Here is a 21,807-nt window from a genome sequence, read left to right as displayed (position 1 = left end):
CTAGATGGGTAGAACAGCTAAGAGTTAGAGCAGAGTTGAATCAGTTCAGGGTCCTCCCTGCCTGTTCAGCTTTCTTCTCTCTCTCTCTCTCTCTCTCTCTCTCTTCTCTCTCTCTCTCTCTCTCTCTCTCTCTCTCTCTCTCTTTTTCTCTCTCCCTAACCAAACTTTTCCACTCAGAGTATCAGAAATAGCCAAGGAAACCAGGAAACCTGAGTCTGGTATGAGCCTTACCACCTTGGGCAAGTCACTAGACTTGTTTCCCGATCTATACACTAAGAATCCTCCAAGGTATGAGTCTATGATTCTGAGGCAGAAAGTAGGAAATGTAGGTGCTGGAGGGGGCTGGAAGTCTTCCCCCTTCCAAAGAGGAAGAGACAACCAGGACTTCTTCCAAGGAACAATACATATCATCAGCCAGCTTGGGAACTTGGGACTTTCAGGACTTTTAAAATTCTCAGACTTTCAGTATAGTCAGTGCCAGAAGGAGTCTGGGTCCAGGGCCAGGGGATCTGGACCAGGAGACTAGGATGCCAGAGTGAGGTCGTGGGAATAGAAAGGAGGAGATGGACAAATGGGAGAGAGATGGTCTGGTTTCAATGGCAGATCTGTAAGTAGCAATTTTGGGACAGAAACACAGGGACACCCTAGGGCCAAGGTGGGGATCACTAAGGGAAGAAGGGAAGTGCAGGGAGCTCAGAAAAATATATGTCCTAGCTCCTTCTAAGGAATCTAGAACAGCCTCTGGCTAGTGAATCTGGGGTCCAGGCCCCCTGGGTCTCTTGTCTGCTGTTGCAAAAGAGCCCTAACCTGAAAGGCTTGTCCCAGCTCTGTCTCTGTTGAGCTAGGTGACCTAGGACCTCCTTTATTTTTCTTCCTTGGGAGTGGAGTCTAAGTTAGAAGCCTACCTTAGAATATTAAGAATTCTGGAAGCATAGAGTCTTGGAATCATGGACTCCTAACTGGAACTTTTGTGCCACAGAAGACAGGGAAGAAGAAAGATGCACGTATATGGTATCTAGAGAGAGGGAAGAGAGGAGAAGAGAAGAAAGAGGAGGAGTCTGATAAAGTCTGACTGTACCATTCCTTTGGCAAGCCTCCTGATAAGTTGAAGGCAACTACTGTTTAGGTTAAGACTCCAGCAGGAATTTGCTAATTAGAGTTCAGTGAAAGCAGATTTGGATAAGAAGAGAGCCTGCTATCAAAAAAAAAGTCCTTCTTAACCTCCCATCCTCTCAGATTAGGGCCTTTTGATTGTCTTGTCAATAGAATTATGAATAAGAGCTGGAGAGGACTGATCTTGTCTCTGCTACTTCCTAGTTGTGTAACCCATGGAAAATCACTCAACTTCTCTGTGCCTCAGTAACCTCATCTATAAAATGGGGATAATAATAGTATCTACCTCACAGTGAGGATCAAATGAGATAACATGCAGAGTACATTGCAAACCTTAAGGCACAATATAAACGCTGGCTATTGTTGTGAAGGAATAGTTCTCGAGGGTTGGTGACACCATGAGGTAAGACAGCTATATATGGACCAGAGATGAGTAACTGGGAAATAAGATCCCTTTCTGGGTGTTGTATTATGTGTAGGACAGAAAGTTTCTTGAGAGCCATCTGAAGTCTAAAACCTTTACTCATTTATGGTAATTCACCTAGGGACATAGGATATCACCAAAAGGAACCTCAAAGTTATCGCTGGAGTCCTGGGCAAGAAATTAAAGACCTTATGGTCACAGATGGTATTTTTGTCACTGCTGAAGGTAGCTAAAGCAAGAAGATGTGGGGAGTGAGTAGCTGGTGAAGGAAATGGTGTCTGAGAACAAGATTTGGATTTAAGATACAGGAATGAGGAGCTAGGGATGGAGTGCATTTAATGAGGGCTTGAATGTTACTGACCTGATTCAAAGGGATTTGAGCTGAAAATGCAGGAAGAGGAAGGGATGGAACTAGTTACCTACATCTGTGGAGCAGGACACCACAGAAAGCATCAGATATGACAAAGGAATAAGAATAACAGAACAGAGGCCTAGTTTACATGTGACAATGTCCATCATGACCCTAGATGTCTATATACAAAAGGAGAGAGTGTGGGTGATAAGGTGAACTAGGGATTTTAAGTCAAGGAGGTAAATGCAGACATGTTTTAGTGATATTCGGTAATACGTGGCTCCATGATTTGAATGTGGTAATGTACGAATATATTTGATTAAAAAGGAATAAATCAGATATCTGGGCTTCAGCAAGGCATTTGAAAAACTCACAATATCCTCATGGACAAGTTGTGCCACAACTTAGAAATGAGAGTTGGATAATAGTAGAGTTTGGAGAGATTTGTTCTTCATTGAATAAATGGACCCAAAGAGTAGGGAGGAGTTAATGTCATCCTGGATAGAGGTTTCTACTTCTGTGTTCCAGAAATCTGTCCTTGGTCCTATTCTGTTCACCATTTTTATCAATAACTTAGATGAATGCACAGATGACATACTTATCAAATTTATGGATGGCGCAAAAGAAACATTTGGGGTATCAGGAGACCTTATGTGATCTGAACATGGGCACAGAAGAGCCCTTGCTTATGGCAGAACTTTCAAGGCTTCATTTTGCTCAATGGAGTCAAAAGTCCCCCCCCCCTTTTAACATCTCATCTCTTCGTCAATCATGTCACTGTAAAGATGTCTGCTGTAGAACATTTCATCTGACAGCCAATTTGGCTCCTTTCTTTTCATCAAGAATACCCATCCTGTGTGCCCTAGACCACTCATAAAAATTTTATAGATGAGAAAGTAGGTTGGTATCATCAAAGTAAAATATGAATTCTGTACTGTATTCTAGGTTTTAGGCACGTTTGTCAGAAACAATTTCTTATTAATTTAATGTTATTCTCTATCTCAGGATTTCTTATTTGGAGATAGAAAAGTCCAAACTGACATAGTCCCTACTCTGCTCTTGGACATTTCTTTTCCCCAAGATAATTTGAGGTGACACATAGAAATATTGAATGAGGAAAAGGTAACAATATGTGAAGATTTGGGGTTAACATTCCAGAACAGTAGTGAATTAGAAAAGTAATTTAATCTTTAGAACTACTCAATTCCCTCCTTGACCACTCTCCTAAGGAAGAAAAGATTTATTCTTTAATATATTGATCATTTCTGTATGGATAAGGTGTTGCCCTTAAGAGGGTTATAGCCCATTCATTTCAGATGGGAAGGCAATGAGCTTTAGAAAGACTTAAGGGGCAGCTACATGGAACAGTGGATAGAGCACCAGCCTTGGAGTCAGGAGGACCTGAGTTCAAATCTGGCCTTACATACATAACACTCAGTAGCTGTGTGACTCTGGGCAAGTCACTTTAACCCCAATTGCCTCACCAAAAAAAGAAAGAAAGAAGGAAAGAAAGAAGGAAAGAAAGACCTCCTCCTTCTACCTTAGTCTTGATTCTTAACCTCTTACACATTTTCTTAGAAGGAAAATTCTAGAAAAGACTTTAAACTTATTTCTTAATGTTTTTCAGTTGAACTATAAAGGAAGTTTTTAATATGCTTCTATAGTAGTGACTAATATTTTATTCCTGTTATTTTGGGAGATAATACTATTATTACCTTTAAGATTTTTTATTATATTCAACATCAATCCCAGTGACTTCTGGAAGTGTGTTAAAGCCTGAGCCCCAAGACCACATAAACAACCCAGTAAAGTCTAAAAAATGTACCACAAGGGACAGTAATAAAGACAATGAAAGAGAAATATCTGTAAACGCCTCCATCCAGTTGAGGGTTGAACAAGAAAGTTTTTTTTTTAAAATAGACAAAAATATAATATGTCATAGCAAAAGCAACTGACTTGAAAAATAGGTCAAAGAGAAATAATTTAACTGGACTACCTGAAAGCTATGACTAAAAAACAAAACAAAACAAAACTAGACATCCTATTTCAAGAAATCATAAAAGAAACTACCCAGATCTCTTAGAACCTGGGGACAAAGTGAAAATGAAAGAATCTCCGAGGTCCCTTCTGGTATCCCCTTTTCAATAATGTTTATGATAAGATCAATACTAGTCTTTGCAGTGTAGTGAAAGACTCTACTACAGGGAAAGGAATTACATGTACAAAAATATTTATAGTAGCTCTTTCTGTGGTGGCAAAGAATTGGGAATTGAGGGGATGCCCATCAATTGAGGAATGGCTGAACAAGTGGTGGTATATGAATGTAATGGAATACTATTATGCTATAAGAAATGATGAGCAAGTAGACTTCAGAAAAACCTGGAAAGACTTGTATGGTGTGATGCTGAGTGAAGTGAGCAGAACCAGGAGAACCAGGAGAACATTGTACACAGTAACAACAACATTGTGCGATGACTAACGTTCATAGACTTGGCTCTTCTCAGCAATGCAATGATCTAAGACAATTCCAAAAGACTCTTGATGGAAAATGCTATCCACATCCAGAGAAAGAACTGATAGTCTGAATGCAGATTGAAGCACACTATTTTCAGGGGTTTTTTGGGTGGTTTTTCCTTTTCTGTTTCTTCTTTCACAACATGACTAATGTGGAAATATGTTTAACATGATTGTATATGTATAACCTATATCAGATTGTTTGCTCTCTTGGGGAGGAGGGAGGGAAGGGAGGAAAATTTTCAACTCAAAATCTTACAAAAATGAATGTTGAAAATTATCTTTACATGGAATTGGAAAAAAATACTATTTGCAAAAAAAAAAATAGCAAGAATCTACCGGTCACCTCCTGGGAAAAAAAAACAAACAAGCAAACACAAAAACAAACCCAAGATGAAAATGCTAAGGAATATTATAGCTAAAATCCAGTTTCCAAGTCAAAGAAAAAGTACTGTAAGCAGTGAGAAAAAAAGAATTCAAGTACCAAGAATCCATAGTCAAGATCACACATGCTTTAGCAGCCACTACTACAAAGGAGTGGAGAACTTTGAATATAATAATCCAGAAGGCAAAAGATATAGGTTTATAACCAAGAATAATATCCAGCAAAATTAAATATGATTCTATGGGGGGAAATGTACCTCTAATGAAACAGAGGACTCCCAAGTATTCCTAATGAAAATACCGGAGTTGCAGAGAAAATTTGAAGTGCAACCTCAGGAGTCAAGAGAAACATAAAAAAAGTAAACATGAGTGAACATCCACAAGGGATTAAACTAGGATAAACTGTCTAATTAGGCAGAAGGCCTGATAGTGGTTCTGTTATGTCTTGATCATCTTTAAAAAATAATGGAGAGGAGGTAAGAGGAAAAACCTAGGGCAGGGGAGGGGAAAGAAGAAGATCTTGGTTAGGGAAAATTATCTCACTTAATTGGAGCTCACCAGCAGAACTCTATGCAAACAAGGAGGAAGGGGTGGGGGAGTGGATGACACTTGAATCTCACTTTGATCTGAACTGGTCAAATAAAACACAGTTCAGTACAGGAATGCATTTCACTAAAAAGTGAAATGGGAGGGAAAGCTGAAAAGGGAGATGAAGGAATAACAAAGAGAATAGATTAAGGGAAGGATGAGTTGTGAGCAAAATAAATGTTTAGAGCAACTTTTTTTTGTGGTGGCATAGAATTGGAAACTGAGGGAGTGCTCAACAATTAGAGAATGGCTCAAAAATTATAGTATATAAATGGCATGGAATATTATTGTGCTGTAAGAAATAATGAAGAGAATAGGTTCAGAGAAGTAAATAGAACCAGAACAATAATGACAGTATCATAAAAACAAACAACTTTGAAAGTCTTAGCATCTGATTAGCATAATGACCAACTCCAATTACAGAGGATTCATGATGAAAATGCTGCCTACCTCCTGACAGAGAAGTGAAGGATTCAGAGTATATAACTAGAATTTTTTTGGACATGGCCAATTGCTTAATTATACATGTTTGTAACAGGGTTTGCTTTTCTCTCCTCACTTGGGAGAGGGGTAGGATGGGAGAAAGAAAAGGACAATTTTTGCTGATTGAAAATTTAAATTTAAAATTAAATTAAATTAAAAATAAAACTATAGGCCAATACGCTAGTGACTATTGACATAAAAATATTAAATAAAATTTAGTGAAAAGGAGACAGCAATATATTTAAAAGTTACACAGTAGAACTAAGGTAGATTTGTGGTAGAAATACAGAGTTGATTCAGTATTAGGTAAAGTATAAATAAAATAGACAATACCAGAATACCAGTAAAATTGAGATTACCTCGAGATTACATCATTATTTCACAGAGTTTTAGAAATGCTTGCTATAGCAATAAGACAAGAAAAAATAAATTGAGGGAATAAACATACACAAAGAAGAAACAAAATTACCACTTTTTTGCAGATGATATGATGGTTTATCTAGTAAACTCCAAAGAATCAACTGAAAATCAGTTGAAACAATAACTTTAGTAAAGTTGCAAATTATAAAATAAACCCACATAACTCATCAATATTTACCAACATATTACCAACAAAACCCTGCAGAAAAAGATAGAAAAATTATATTAAAAAAACTACAGAATGTATAAAATATTTAGAAATCTACTTATCAAGACACATATAGGAACTATGAGCACTTTTAAAAAATGCTTTTTGTAGAAATAAATATAGACCAAACTAGAGATGAATAATTATTCATTTATGTGTTTATACACACACACATACACACACACACACACACACACACACACACATATCCAGTCAATGGAATAAACATCACAATACGACCTCAGCTAATTTGCTTACTGAGTGCTATACCAATCAAATTACTAAAGAATCACTTTAGAGTGCTAGAAAAAGATAATAATGAATATATCCCAAATATATAAGGAGCTGATTGATAGAGTGAGGCTGACAACTTTGTGCAGCTCTGCCTCACTTAAATTCAATTCACACGAAAGTCAAGACATCACCCTCATGATGACATTGTCCTCTTTGAGAACAAATGAAAAAACAACAACGTATAAAGAGAACTATTTGCTAATAAATAAATCGTTAAAAGATATGAATAAGCATGTCTCAAAGAAATCAGAACTATCAACAGTTATATGAAAAAATGCTCCAAATTACTAATAAATAAGGAAACAGAAATTAAAGCAACTCTGACAATTATTGAAAGGGCTGCAGGAAGACAGGCAAAGTAAATGGACTGTTGGTGTACCTGTGAGTTGGTCTAGCCATTCTGGAAAGCAATTTGGAACTATACCTAAAAAACTACTAAATTGTGTGTACCCTCTGACTCAGCTATACTACTACCAGTCATATAACTCAGACATCGAAAAAAAAAAAGAACCCGTCTATACAAAAATATTTGTAGCAACTCTTTTTTTTTTTATTATTACATCAAAGAACTAGAAACTAAGAAGGTGCCCATCAACTGGAGAGTGATTGATCAAATGAACATAGTAGAATACTACTGAAAGGGATTTTTTCTAAGAAATCTGGGAGGATTTGTATGAACTGATGCAGAGAAAAGTGAGCAGAACCAGGAGAACAATTTATACAATAACAACCACATTGTAAAGACAAATTTGAAAGAACTCAAGAACTCTGATCAGTGCAATGATCAAACATTATTCCAGAGAATTGATTACGAAACCTACTACCCATTTCCTGACAGAGAGGTGATGGATTCAATGTGCAAAATGAGACATATTTTCTAACAAGACCAACGTGGGAATTTGTTTTGCTTGAGTATGTATACCCATTTTGGGTGAAGGGTGTGGAGGAACAGGGAGATTAATGATAAGTGTGTGAAAGAAAGGAAAGAAAGAAATAAAGGAAAGAAGGAAGAAAGGAAAGAGGGAAGGAAAAAAAGGTCATTGAAACAGTTTTAAAAATGCACAGAAGAGAGCAAAAGGGCCAAAAGGAAACAGAGAAACAGGATCAGATTAAGTTACATATTGAATTTATTCTTTGCTTAAAAGGAAAAGCAAGTCAGACATTACAGCAATTTGCAGATTCATGTTACAATCCTCTTCTGATCTACTTTGTATATGGAAATGCTCATTTTATATGGTCTTTGTATAATTTTCATGTTTAGGTTTGTGTTGTCTCTAGTCAGGATTTCTTCTGTGTTTATTTAGTCAAGTGTAGCCTCTTTCTGTTTTCTTCGATGCCATTTCTACTTTCTCAGATAGTGGAGTCACATGCCATGCTTTTTGCAGGCTAGTGTGTAAAGTGCTATTATTTCTAATTTTTCCATTATCCTCCTTCACAATGTTTGGTGAAAGAGTTTTTATTATAATCTGGTGTTGTCCTTGCTGCCCAGGTCTCTAAGACATCAGCTGTTTTTTTGACTGGAGAAGTCTCTAGGCTCATTTGAGCTCTTCACTGTGGCAACTGTTTGATGTTGCTTAAACTTCTTTAATGAGTAGTGATATTAGTAATGTCTTTACTTTTATCCATTTTGTATTTTTTAACTTGTTTAAATATGGTGAGTTGGAACTGTTGGGATTTCATGCACTATTTTCTTCTCTGTTCTTTCTTCTAATTTGCAATGAATTTTGGCTTTTGTTTTTAACCAGACAATGATCTGGCAGTATACAGATCAGAAATTACTCTGATGTCAATAAATAGAACTTTCCTGTCTGTTAAAATGAAATCACATTTACTTTTTGTGGTGTTATTTGATTCTCACTATTTCCTATACTTTTGAAATCTTTTCTTGAAGAAAATATACATGCTACATACATGTGAGCCTTCTGACTAATCTATAAGCCTTTAGCCAACATTTTTTCAACCTGACCATCTTTTCCAATATATTTTCACCTTTTCACTCCTGCGCCCACCTTTACATTGAAGTCAAGGCATATCCAAGTATGTGTTGACTTGGTTTGGGGACCTTGTCTAGTTCCTTGTGGAGTTTCTTTCCTTTTTTGTCTTTTGCTGCAGAAGTAGACTCTTTTCATCAGAAGCTCTGCAGTTTAGGATGACCCAATGTTTCATGAAAGGCTGTTTCTCATTTTCCTTGGGCCCATGTCAAAACCAACTTTGTCGAGCTCTTTATTTGCCTCCTCTGAGAAAACCTGAGGGCCATCCTTCTAATTTACCAAGTAGAGAGTGAAACTTTGATTCGGCAAGACTTGGGTTCACCTCCTAGCTCAGACACAATCATTATGTGACCCTTGTCAAATCATTTAACCTTTCTAATCTTTAATGTCCTCATCTGTAAAATAGGGATAATAACAGTACCTACCTTATTGGGTTGTTCTTTGGACCAAATGAGGCAATGTGTGCAAAGCCCTTTGCAAACCTATACATACATACATACATATATATGTATATATAAATTTCTATTATTTTTATATGTATTCAGCAATATATATTAATGATAAATAAATTCCAACTATTATTTTATCTATAGTGTCTTTAAGTATTGTAGTTTCATTTATAATTCGTGGCTGTTGAAGATGTGGTTTAGTTCTTCCAGTAGCAGGTCAACTTCTTGGTTATCAGTCAAAGACATCACATCTTCTGTGCCAACAATTAGTAGGTAGACTAAAAATAGGGATTTTTAGCAACCTCTGTCCCCTTTCCACCAACTCTGCCACCATCAGCAAGGCATACAAGGAGACTACAAGGGACTGAGGGCCATTTTGGATTTGATCTGTCTCATGGGTGTCTGTGGTCAAAAAATTTATCATCTTAAATAGCCAGCTGCTAGGGTTGTGTTTCTCTGTACTTAACCGGACATCTTCTAGCTTCGACTTTAGGCTATATCTAAGGAAACAGAAAAAAGGAGGGGAAAGTTCCCCTATCCTCTGCCCTGGTCAGACCCCATCTGAAGCACATTTTAGAAAGGCCATTGATGAGCCAGAAACTTCCAGAGGACAATGACTAGAATGGAGAAGGGACCTAGAAACCACATCTTAGGAAGATCCTTTGAAGGAATTGGGGGCATTTAGCTTGGAGAAGAGAAAGCTTGGTAGCCACACGAGTGCTCTCTTCAAGTATCTTTTCAAGGGGCTGCCGTGTGAAAGGATGGACATGTTCTGGCTGGCCCCTGGGCGAACGATTAAGCCCAACACAGGCAGAGTTGAAAAGAGGCATTTTTCAGTTCCATATGTGGAACTGTTCATAGTGTCTCAAGGTACAATGGGGCCACTTCATGAGGTAATAAATTTCTTGTCACCTTGCAGGGGTTCTTAACTTGAGGTCTGAGAACCAAAAAAAATATTTTTGACAACTGTATTTCAATATAATTGGTTTCCTCTCTAATGCCATGTACTTTATTTTATACTTTAATTGCCGAAGGGGTCCAGGACACAGAAAAGGGTTATGAACCCATGCTGTGGGTCTTCAGGTGTAGATGACCACTTGGTGCTGAGGTTGTGAACTACTAGCAGAACCGGGGAGATGTGAGTTAACCACATCAGCAGCTGCATTTAAATGTCTTGCCAATCGCTTTTATTTTCCTGAATTCTTTTAGCTGGCTTGGGAACTGCTATTGCCAGGGAGTATTTTAATGAATTTATATTAAATGGATTGTTTGTTTGGATCCTGCTAAACCACAGGTGGGGATAGGATTCTGTGAAGAGGATTCTTACTCAGGTAGGGGTTTGGGTCAGTGGTCCTCCAAGCTCTCCAACTAGCTCTGAGATTCTGTGATTCCAGAACCATAGACTCATAAAGGCACTATTCTCTGGGGAAGGAGTTGAAACAAGGAGTCACCGTCTGAGAAGGGATGGGGAAACTGGACTCCGAATGCCAGGAACCAGAAGAGAGGGACACTCCTACAGCTCTGGAGCTAAAAAAGGCCTTAGAGCTCAGTGGTATCACCAATATCACTTTTTTCTTTAGATCCTGGGCAGGGGTACATAGAGGAAGGCAGTGAGTGGGATAGGAGCCCCTGATATTAGAGTCTGTTTTGGAGACTGATACTTTACCATATATGAGGCTGGGGTATTTTCTTCCTATCTGAGTCCCACTGATATGAGAGCTGCAGCCAACCTTATTGGTAACGCACTCTGGGGCCTTTCCCCCAACCATCCACCCCGGCTTGCTCAACTCCCACTACTACAGATTTTTAACAGGCAAGAGGGCTTCATTCCACCTTTCTAACTTGTCCTGTGTCTGGAAGCTCTTCTTCCTTCTAGCTAAACCATAATTATCCTTTGCAAAACCTCTTTTCTCTCAGAAGTCTTCCCTTATGGCTTTGGTTTGTCTTTCCCTCCTCTCTTCCTCCTCTGAGCACCTATGGGCTTTACCTTTCAGTTGGTATTTAAGGATCTCCCAGTTGACTCTATATTGGCCTAGGTCAATCTTAAGTTTAAGTTTCTTTGTGATCTTAGGCAGGGCATTTTTTCTCTGGGCCTCAGTTTCATTATTGACTGAGGGGGTTGAACTGGATTATCTCCTAAGGTTTTGTCCAGCTATCACTTTCTGTGTTTTAAGGTTCTTCCTATCTCTGACATTATATGTTCTAGGGTCCCTTCCAAATCTGCCATTCATTGCTTTAAGGTTGCTCTTAGCTCTGCCATCCTGTGTTCTAAGACCCTCAAAGTTCTGCCATTCTATATTCTAAGACCCCTCCCAGCTCTGCCACCCTGTGTTCTAAAGCCCCTTCCAGCCCTGACATTTTATGTTTTAAGGCCCTGCCCAGCTTTCATCATTAGTGGTTCTAAACTCTCCCTGGTTACATTGAGACAGGTCTTTCAAGTCTTATCTCTCTGTGGTTTCCCCAAGAAAAGCATCAGGGTCTGATTAGAAGGGCTAATCTCTGATTGACAATTCAAATTAGATAACATGTACAGTGCTCTTTAAACCTTAAAGCTACTTATAAATGCTACATATCATTGTTGTTTTTGCCGTTGTTGTTATTTATTTCCCAATGCCTGCCTCTTTCACTTACTACCTCTGTGGCTGTGGGAAAGTCCCTTGACCTCTGAGCCTCAGTTTCCTCTTCTGTAAAATGGAAGGCAACTTGCAGCTCCAGGTCCATGGAAGCCTGTCAGTGGCCCTCAGCAGCAGAGCTGGCGGCTCTACCTGATTCACTGCTTGAGGATGGGGATCCTTTTTCCCATTCCTGCCCCAGCCACACCTCGGACACACCTCACACCTTGTGGGCTTCCTTTTCACTCTTCCTGTTTGTGGAGCAGGTACCCTGCACATGCGTGTATCCACATGGATGCCTATGCACACTGGACACAGCTACACACATGTGCATGTGCAAACACATACACCCCTTGTCAAACACTTCCCAACGTATTTTCCTTCTATGGAACATGATACAAGTGTGACATATTACACAAAATAAAAACTGAACCATATGGAACATCTTCAGATTTGTTCCCTGAGCTTCTCTGTTCATTTCACGGGTACCGCTCTGTTTCTCCTAAGATCCCAAACATCTGCACATGCAATTGCTCACCCACCCTCCTTCTCAGGACACACACTCAACGAGGCACTGAAAGTAATGGACGTGTGAAAATGAAGAACTGCAGCAGGGTCCCGTTGACATTGAGCCAGAGGCAAGAAACAAGTGACCCATGACAAACAGCATTCAGTGACACACAATTACAAATGGTCACACAGAACTGCAACCTTAGCCACCATATTACACAATCCACAGCCACACAATCACAAGCGGTCACACAATTTCACAGTTATACATAATGTGCATCTTGCCCAGTCATCCATCTCACACATGTATCACCCCCATGCAGTACCACAAATCATACACATGCACAATTCTGAATCATACAGTTGTTCACTGTCACACCCAACCCACATATGGTTCCAATCAGGCTGTATATTAGGCTAGAGCAGCTGGTGTTTCTCTATTTCCCCAAGAGGGTTCAAATCAGCCCAGCCCAGGACTGTCTCTGGGGCAGCCTAGGAGGACAGAGGTGAGGGGGGCCTCCATGTGCCATTGACCAAGCCTGTCCCCCATCTCCTCCTGTACCCCCCGTTTCCCAGTCACTAGATTTATTTTCCCAAAGACCTCTCCTATCTCTTCCATAAAAGGCTCGACTAGAGGCCAGGCATGTTGGTGCTAGTGGTGGAACTGGTGGGATTCTGGTGGGAACAGCTGCTTTCCCTTTCCAGTCACTTGCAGCCATGCCAGTCCAGCCGGGAGCCCCTACTCCTGCCTGTAGTGGTAGGAGTGGGTAGACAGGGGTGGGGGGCCGGTGGGGAAGAGGGCAAAGGGGGGCGGTGGTTGTTGGGGGAAATAAATCCCGAGAGAGAAAAATCAGCTCCAGCCTGGGACCTGAAGCTCACTCACCTGGAGCAGGGGATCCGGAGAGCCTGGCCAGGGCAGACGGAGAGATCCTGCGGAAATCAGAAAGATCTGCACAGGCTGGGGATGTATGAGCTGGGGGAGCCGTGCCCCCGCAGGCGGATGTGACTGAAAGTGTTGGAGAGACAGACACAGAGACAGACAGAGAGGGAGCCGGGAGGAGAAGGGGAGGAGGGCTGGGGACGGAGAAGCACGTGGGGGTTAACCCCTTCAGGCTCCGGAGTGCTCGCTCTGGACAGGGGTCAGGGGTCAGTCAGGGAGTGCAGAGGGCCAGGACTTGGGGTGGGGAAGCCTGACGCAGCTCGAGAGGGTAGGGGGAGAGGAGAGGAGGATGGGAATAAGCACTCACGCCTAGCTAGCCCCTTGTTGTCTCTGCCTGTAGATGGAATACTGTGGGTCATAGGGAAACTGAGGTGCAAATTCCAGGAGAAGGGCTGCTAACCAAGCAGACACATGGAATTGGGCCCGGGAACCTAGAAAAAGAGATTCCATTGCCTGAGATGGTCTATGAGGCCAAGACAAGCTAAAAATAGTTCCCTCATTACTGGGGTTAGGAAGAGTTTACTACTGGTTGGGTGGACAGGAGGGAAGGAAGGGAACAGGGCAGAGGGGTCAAGGCTGTGAAGCCCAAGATGTTGGGGGCTGGCTATAGGGGTCCATGAGAGGGGGCTGCAGGAGTGGGTTTGGGGACGTTCCATCAAAAGCATTTAGAGTCAAACAACCTTCCCCCCACTCCTTACCTTAGATGTGTTTCCTGTGGGGTTGGGGCTGTCCTCCCGGGTCTATGAGGAAAGAAACCACAAGGTAGCTGGGTCAATAGGTATGGAAGAGGAGGAGGGGTCTGAGGCTGTCCATGGACATCGGAGCTCAATGTTCATAGGGCCTGGGCAGGGAGGTTCCCCACCTTAGGGCCCCCAGCCTGGGCAGGGAGGGGTAAGTCCCACAGGCTAATGGGGGTCGTTTCCGGGCCTCCTAGCTGGGATAGGGGTTGGTAGGGAGAGTTATAAATAGTCCCTTCCTGTCTAGCTGTGCTGAGAGGGGAGGGGGAGTCAGTTTTCTGCTTCTGTTTCTCTGTCTTTGTCTCTCAATTTTTCTTAGTCTCTGTCTTTCACTGGTTTTATGTTTCTGTGTCTCTGCCTCAGTTTCTCTCTCTCTCTCTCTGATTTGATAAATATTTGTTAAACTCTTACAATGTGTGATGGCCTATGTTAGGCACTCTCTTAGTAATCCTGCTTCTCTGTTTCTGCCTCATTTTCTCTGTCCCTGCCTCAGTTTCCCTGTGTGTCCATCTTTACCTCAGGCTTTCTGTCTCTGGTTTCTGTTTCAGCCCAGCAGGAAGATCCTTAAATCCAGACTTTTCAGGCTATTAAATATGGAAGGTTTCTCTCCTTCTCTCCTGTCCCCACTCACTCCTTAGAAATCCATTTTCCCTCAGATGAGAACCAAGTAAAGAACCCAGGAATGTGGAACCCTGGCTGGTAAAATTCGGATAGTGCCCCCGAACAAGCAAAATTGCTGCCTTCACCCCGACTCTCACCCCATCCCAAGCAGGAGGTCACTGACTAGAGTGGAGGGGGGGCACATGGAAGAGGGGAAATTGGGGCAGCCAGGGCTGGGGAAGAGGGAAGATTAAAGGTTCCATCTCCTGAAATGGACTGACCAGGTAGTTTCTTCAGTAAGCAGACATCTCTAGTGGAGGCAATAGGATTATCAGAAGTGGACAAGCAGGAAAGAAGGCAGAAGAGGGGAATAGAGAAACGGCCTCTCAGTCTAGGATGGATTTGCTCAACCTTGACCAGGCATCTGAACCTCTGAGGGTCAGAGATGGTTCCCCAGGGTTAGCCTGTTACCAGTTCTGCCTTGACCCAGGTTTGGGGTGGGAGTGGGATGGACTACAGCCACCTTCCTTGGCACGCCTGTCCAAGCTGTATCTGGCCCCAGACTCTCCAGCTCCCACAGTGGGGAAGGAGGATTTCTCAGGCCCTCCAGGGGCCTAGATCTGTTTGCAGCCTGGGTCCCTCTGGGAGAGCAAGGTCTCCAGGGTTCCTCCCCCAGCCCCAGCCCACCCCGGGGTTAGAGTTCTAGATCGGTTTGAGGGACATGTAGGATGCTTCAGAGGGAGAATCAGCTTGATGGGCGGGGGAGCCTCTCTTGGCCTCATCTCTCCCTCACAGCCCCAACTGTCCATGGCCATCTCTTCCTCTTGGGTCCTCTGCTCACTAGGGGCATAACATTAGGTTTGGCTTCAGGCAGGAACCTGGTACTTGGGGAGCCTGGTGCATCCGGGAGATAAAACTTCAACAACAGGAAGCCCTTTTGGGAGGCCCAGGCTCGGGGAGTGCAGCTTGGGGTGGGGCAGGCCCCAGTTTCAGGTCAGATTAGGGGAGGCAGTAGGTCATATGGGAAAGCACCCTACGCTCCAGTCTCTGAGGAGGAAGTGACCCTTCTTGTCCAGGTCAATGTGTGCCCCTTGTCCACATCTCCTGTCTCCTCTGGCAGCTGCCCTCCCTTTACTTCTAGTTCTTCTCCATTTACTAACTCCTTCCCCCTACAAACATCTCCCATCTCTGAACTCAATGGCCTCCATGATCTTAATCTATGAGGCTATGATGTCTTATTTTCTAAATTAGATGACATTTTCTCAGTACTTCTCCTTCCTGACCTCTTTCCTGCTTTAGACACTATTGATCACCCTCTTCTCCTAGATACTCTTTCCTCTTGGGTTTTCTTTCATTCCTCTCCTAGTTCTCCTTTGACCTCTCTCCCCATTACTTCCCAGGGTCCTTTGTTACATCATGATCTGTGTCCTGCTTCCTAACCTCTGGCATCCCCCAAAGCCCTTTTGTTTTCTTTCTCTACAACCATATTCTTTGTGATCTCATCAGTTCCCACAGTTCAATTTTTAAAAATTTCTTCTGAATTTAATAAACACCATATAAAATGAATATTTCTACACATGTAGTAAAAGAGAAAAAGGACTGGATGTGAAACTGAATCCATCACGTACAGCTTGCTTTTCTTTTAAAATCTATATAAAATCAACACATAACTTTCAAAGCAGTCCTGCTTGTCTGTGATTCTTTCTGGCCTTTCTTCCTAGAGGTTCTATTATCTTCTCTATGAAGATGACTCCCAGATCCATATATCCAGGCCTAGTCTTTCTACTGAGCTCCAATGCTTCATCACCAATCATCCAATTGGATATGCCATAAGTATCCCAGACTCAACATATCAAAAGCAGACTTATCTTTTCTCTCCCCTAACCCACTCTTTCCAGACATCTCCATTTATGTTCAGGACACCATTGTCTTTCCAGTGACCCAGGTCTGCAACCTTGGCTTCATCATTGACTTTCCCCACTCCTCCTTCCACAATGAAATTAGCTGACAAGTTGTGTTAATTCTACCACCAAAATATCTCCTGTAACATTCCTCTTCTCTCTACTCATAGCAATCCATCGCCCCATTTCAGGGCACCCTCACTTCTCACCTGGACTATTTTTTATTGTTGTTCAATCATTCAGTCTTGTCCAACTCTTCATGACCCTATGGACTATAGCACATCAGGCCCTTCTATCCTCCATTATCTCTTGAAGTCTGTCCAAGTTCATGTTCATGTTCATTGACAATATCTATCCATCTCATTCTCTGCCTTCCCCCTTTCCTTTGGCTTTCAACCTTTCCCAACATCAGGGTCTTTTCCAATGAGTCCTGTTTTCTCATTACCTAAAGACCTCTACTTACACTGCTTACTCACTACTTACACTGGCTGTCTATCCACTTTTAGACAGCTCAAATTTCTTGTAAGTTTTTTCTTATGGCAAAACAAAAACATTTCTTTTTTTCTTTTTTTTTTTTTTTGGCAATTGGGGTTAAGTGACTTGTCCAGAAGCCAGATTTGAACTCAGGTCCCCCTGACTTCAGGGCCGGTGCTCTATCCACCTAGCTGCCACTAACAAAAACATTTCTACTGGTATGTTAGGATTATAGGTTTAGAACTAGAAGGGACTTTGGAAGTCACCTGATACCATTCTTCTTTCTTCCTCTCCTCTCCGTTTTGCAGATGAGGAAACTGAGTCCCAGAGAGGTTGTCTTACACCTCGAATAAGGGAGTGGCAGAGCCAGGCCTCCAATCTGCATCTTCTGGCTCTGAATCTCTGAAGTATTCCCCTGTACTACATTACTCCTTGTTCCTCATTCTGCCTTCTGGGGCCAGGCATAACAAGGAAATTTCACTCCCTCAGGACAGGCTTTCAAGTCCCTGAGAATGTCCTGTGTCTGCTAAGTCTTCTTCTCTGTGGGTTAAACATTTCCAGTTCCCTCATCAATCTTCATAGTGCCTTTTCTTGCCTAGTCATTTTGCTCTGGGACTTTCTCTTACCCTATGACCAGCCCCTGAGCCTGGGAAAATGGAAGCCTGAAGAAAGAAAGAGACTAGCCTAAGGTCAAGGTAATTCTGCAGAAGAGCCAGGAGAGGAAGAACCAGGGGTGGGCGGGAACCAGCTGGTACGGCTCTGAGAGCAGATTGCTAAATTGTCAGTTGGAGTATTCACATCTCGGAAATCAGCAAATGCTACAAAATCAGCACTTTGTTTATTATTTGGTTGATTAGATAGCTTTAAGAAAGTGATAGAGAAAATGTTAATACTTCAGATTGAAATTAAAAGTAGGTCATGCAGTTTTGGAGAGCTGGTTGTTAAACATTTACCTGCATGCCTCTGAATCAAAGAACCCCGATTTCCTGTGTTCCAATAGGAGCAACGGAAGCAGTGCTAGAAGCCTGGAGGAGGCTGGCTCACAGGGCAAAAAACTTCCTGGCCCCCATCCCTTGAGGCTCCTGACGTTACTGATGATCTGGATGGCTCTGACAGGCCAGACTTGGCTGGGGTTTCTGGCAGAGCTGGGGTGGGGGGGAGGCCGAGGGAGCCCACTGGCTGGAAGGCTTGGGAGGTGGCTGGAGGCTGCAAAACAAGTCTTGAGGCTGATGTCATTGTCTCCTGTCAGAGACCTCCTGGGAAAATCCTACGGACAGGGATCCCTGGGATCCTACTGTTGATAACAAGGCACTTCCTGTGGTCCCTGGCTTCTCTGAGGGTGGGTGGGCTGCTGTCCTAGGTAGGAAATGAAGAAAAGGGGAGATTTGGCTGCGTCCCCCAAACAGTTCAGCACATAGAGAGTTAACCTGGGGTTTTTTTGCCCATGTCTCCCTCCCCACATCCCTATTCTAGGCAGCTGGGAGCTGGACTAGCTGCTTCCATTAGTAGATGATCTCCCTGAGGCCAGGAGCTGCTTTTTGTGTTTTTGCCTTTCTTCCTCTCCCAACTCCTTCTGTTGATGGACTGGTCGTCAGTCGATTCCTCTGGTCCTTCTACCTCTGAGTCTAGGACTCAAGAATTCTAAATTCTTATGAAGTTAAGAATTCTGGATTGATTCAAATACAGGTTGCAAAGGAATGTGTTCTGCTTGTTACATAATCTTGGCGTCAGAGCTAGAAGGGACCTTGGAGACCCTAGATTCAACCCACTCCCCCTCCTCATTTTACAGATGAGGAAACTGAGGGCAAGAGTGGGGAAGTGACTTCCTCGGGGGCACTTGACTAAGGAGGAGAAGAGCTAGATTTGAACTCAGATCTCTGATTCAAAATCTTTTCATGATATTTGGTAGTCTATTATCTTGCCTTCTGCTTGAAAATCTCTAGAGACGGTGAACTCACCACCTCCCAAGGCTGCCCATTTTATTTATGGGAAGCTTTCATGGTTAGGAAGCTATCACCTTCAACCAGAGGAAATCCGTTTCCTGGGAAATGCCTTGCTTTCCTTCTGGTTCTGCCCTCTGGGGCTCGTCAGAACAAGACAGCCCTCTTTTTGACGGCAGCCCTCCCTTCAGGTACTTGAAGTCAGTGCCCCTGTCTTTCCAAAGTGATTAAGCCTGCTTGGATCAATACAGTAAGGAATATCCGTTCAAAGTTGGTATATGAAGACTGCCTTCTTGATCTACCCCTGGAGGTCTCTGGTTCTGAGCTGTCCCCTAACAGTGAAGGTCCACTTCACTGTGTCAGTTGCACTCTCTAATTCAGTGTTCCTGGCTCTGTCTGGGTTCTGGATTGTGGCTAAGTCAAAGGTTCAGAGTCAGAGGCTCAGCCTAGGCTTATAGCGTGGTCTTCAACCTGCTTAGAGTAGTGTAAATTAAGTGAAATTTCCTCACACCATAGCTGGCCCAGGATTCCCAAACTTATTTGGCCTACCGCCCCTTTTACAAAAATTGCTCAGTGCCCCCCCGGAAATCTACTGTCTTTGAACCTTTAGCAGTTTTAAAAAATTTTGTATCATTTTAAACTACTATCACCCCACCCTGGATCGTTCAGTGCCCCCACTTTGGGAACCTCTGATTCTAAAGCCTTGCTGAGGCCTCTCTCTCTTCTCTCCTTAGCTGTCCCTCCAACCCACAAAGCCTCTTTCCTAGGGGGATGAGGGATGTGGTGTGTGAGAGTGGGTGGTAAGGAAGAATTAACCTAACTGGTCTATTGGCAGGAGGGTTGGGGTGGGGGTAGAAGGGCGGATGGAGGAGGGAAAGCTGCCAACTATTTGTGAACACACAGATGCCGAAAGGGAAGAGATCAGAGAATATCTCGTCCCATTTCAAGAACAGAGGGGAGGGGTAAGAGGAGGCAGAGAAAAATAGGATGACGTGGCAGACAGAATCCTGGCCTGGGAATCAGAGACCTGGGTTCTAGACAGCTGTGTGGCATGGCTGAGAAACATCTACCCTCTGGGCCTTCATTTGTGAGCTGAGAGAAACCCCCCACCATAATTGTTCCTAGTCCCATCAATGAGGGAGACAGAACATCCCAATCTTAGTCTTAACCCAGCAAGATGGGCTGCTTGAGGAGGCCACTTGGTCAGCACTCATTGACCCCTTTCTGGCTGCTGCCTCTCTGGCTCTGCCCCCAAAAGCTCTGGCTCTAGTCTTCCTCCCTCTTCTCTCAGCCCATTCATATGTTCCTGACAAATGATAAACTATTGCTTTGTGGATGAATCAGAGGTGAGGTCGTCAGGGGCAGAGACAGAAATCTGGGCTGGAGGAATGAGAGTAGGGTTAGGCCTATTAGGAATCATAATTCTCCTGCCTCTTCTTCCTTCTCCACCATGAAAGCTGTTCCTCCAAATTAATCCAATTAATCTTTTAACAAGCCAGTAGGAAGCAGTCCCTGTGAGCACAACCCCACTCCCCATCCCCCCAGCCAAATCCATTTCTTGTTTCAGACACCTATATCTTTTTTGGGAGTCCAGCTTGGTAGCTAATAACACAGTGGATAAAGAGTTGGGCTTGGAGTCAGGAAGACCTGAGTTTAAATCCTGCTTCAGACACTTCCTAGCTGTGTGACCCTGTCTGCCTCAGTTTCCTCTGCTACAAAATGGGAATGATGAAGATGATGATGATAGTAATAATAATAATAATAAAACCAACCTCCAAGTGATTGTAAGGATCAGATAAGATAACATATGTAAGGAATGAGGGAAGGGAATAAGCATTTATTTAGCACACAGTGTGTGCAGCCACTTCGCTAAGCACTTTACAAATATTATCCCACTTAATCCTCACAACAGCCCTATATGAGGCAGGCCCAACATTCTATCTACTTTATCATCTAATGCCTATGTAATAATAAAACATATAGAAAGTATTCTGTAAACCTTAAGGTGCTTTATAGATGCTAGCTGAAGAGGTCTAGGGGTTTTGGGGTGCTGGGACCCCAAGATCGCGGTAAAGGGCCCTGCCTGAAGGAATTCAACTCAAATCTTCTTCAGCCAGAGGAAAAGTTTATTGGTGGTAAAACATATAGGCCGGGTGACGCCCGTAAACGGGCAAGAGAGGTTCTCAGCCTTTTGAGCGTGAGATTCTCAGCCTCTGAATGAGCGCCAAGGTGGATCTTAAATACTAAAGTAACTTTGGGTGGCCAGAGAAGGGGGTTGGGTAAAGGGTGTAGGTAACAATTCTAATTGGGGAGGTCGGCGAGATTGAATAGACAATGGGAATAGATAATGGAGGAACAGGAAGGCAGAAGTTTGAAAGGCATCTGCACAAAATCAAGGTGGGGCTAGGACTTTCAAAAGGAGATAAAGGAAGGCCTTTCTGGGGCCTATAGACAAGAGGGAGCCTAAGGCTTTTAGGGCACATCTGAATAAGATTAAAAGGTAAGGCTAAGGCTTTCAAAGGGAGATGAGGGTCTGGGGCCTGTGAGTCAGATTCCCTTTGAGGCAAAGGGTGAAGATCTTGGCTTGGGCCCCGCCCTCATCACTAGCTACATTAAACTATTATTATTATCTTGGGGGGGAGGAGGTAAAATGTGGTATAGTGGAAACAGCCATGGTTGGGACATTCTCTTGTTCTGATACTTATGGGGTATATGGGCTTGGGAAAATCATTTCACCTCTGTGGGCACCATTTCCCTTCTCTGTGAAATAAGGGATTTGGACTAGATGCTCTCTAAGATGGACCTCTGCCTTCTGACATTCTGTGTTTTTAAGTGGTGGGGCTAGGGAAGTGTCACTGGACAGCCAACCTCCC

The 21,807-nt window shown here is 42.8% G+C and overlaps 1 protein-coding gene across 1 annotated transcript in view; it reads right to left on the bottom strand.

The window, feature by feature from the left end:
* TBXA2R (thromboxane A2 receptor) overlaps positions 1-18,087 on the bottom strand; it is a 39,655-nt gene extending 21,568 nt beyond the window's left edge. The window contains 3 exon segments of the mRNA XM_020969201.2: positions 13,226-13,272; positions 13,981-14,022; positions 17,948-18,087. Coding sequence (XP_020824860.1) covers positions 13,226-13,272; positions 13,981-14,022; positions 17,948-17,953 — 95 coding nt within the window. The 5' untranslated portion in view covers positions 17,954-18,087.
* Between the last annotated feature and the right edge of the window lie 3,720 nt (positions 18,088-21,807).

This window comes from Phascolarctos cinereus, unplaced genomic scaffold (assembly GCF_003287225.1).
Source record: "Phascolarctos cinereus isolate Bilbo 61053 unplaced genomic scaffold, phaCin_HiC Scaffold_4;HRSCAF=312, whole genome shotgun sequence".
Lineage (NCBI taxonomy): Eukaryota > Metazoa > Chordata > Mammalia > Diprotodontia > Phascolarctidae > Phascolarctos > Phascolarctos cinereus.
Note: the sequence above shows the minus strand (reverse complement) of the source record. Positions and strands in the feature narration are given on the sequence as shown.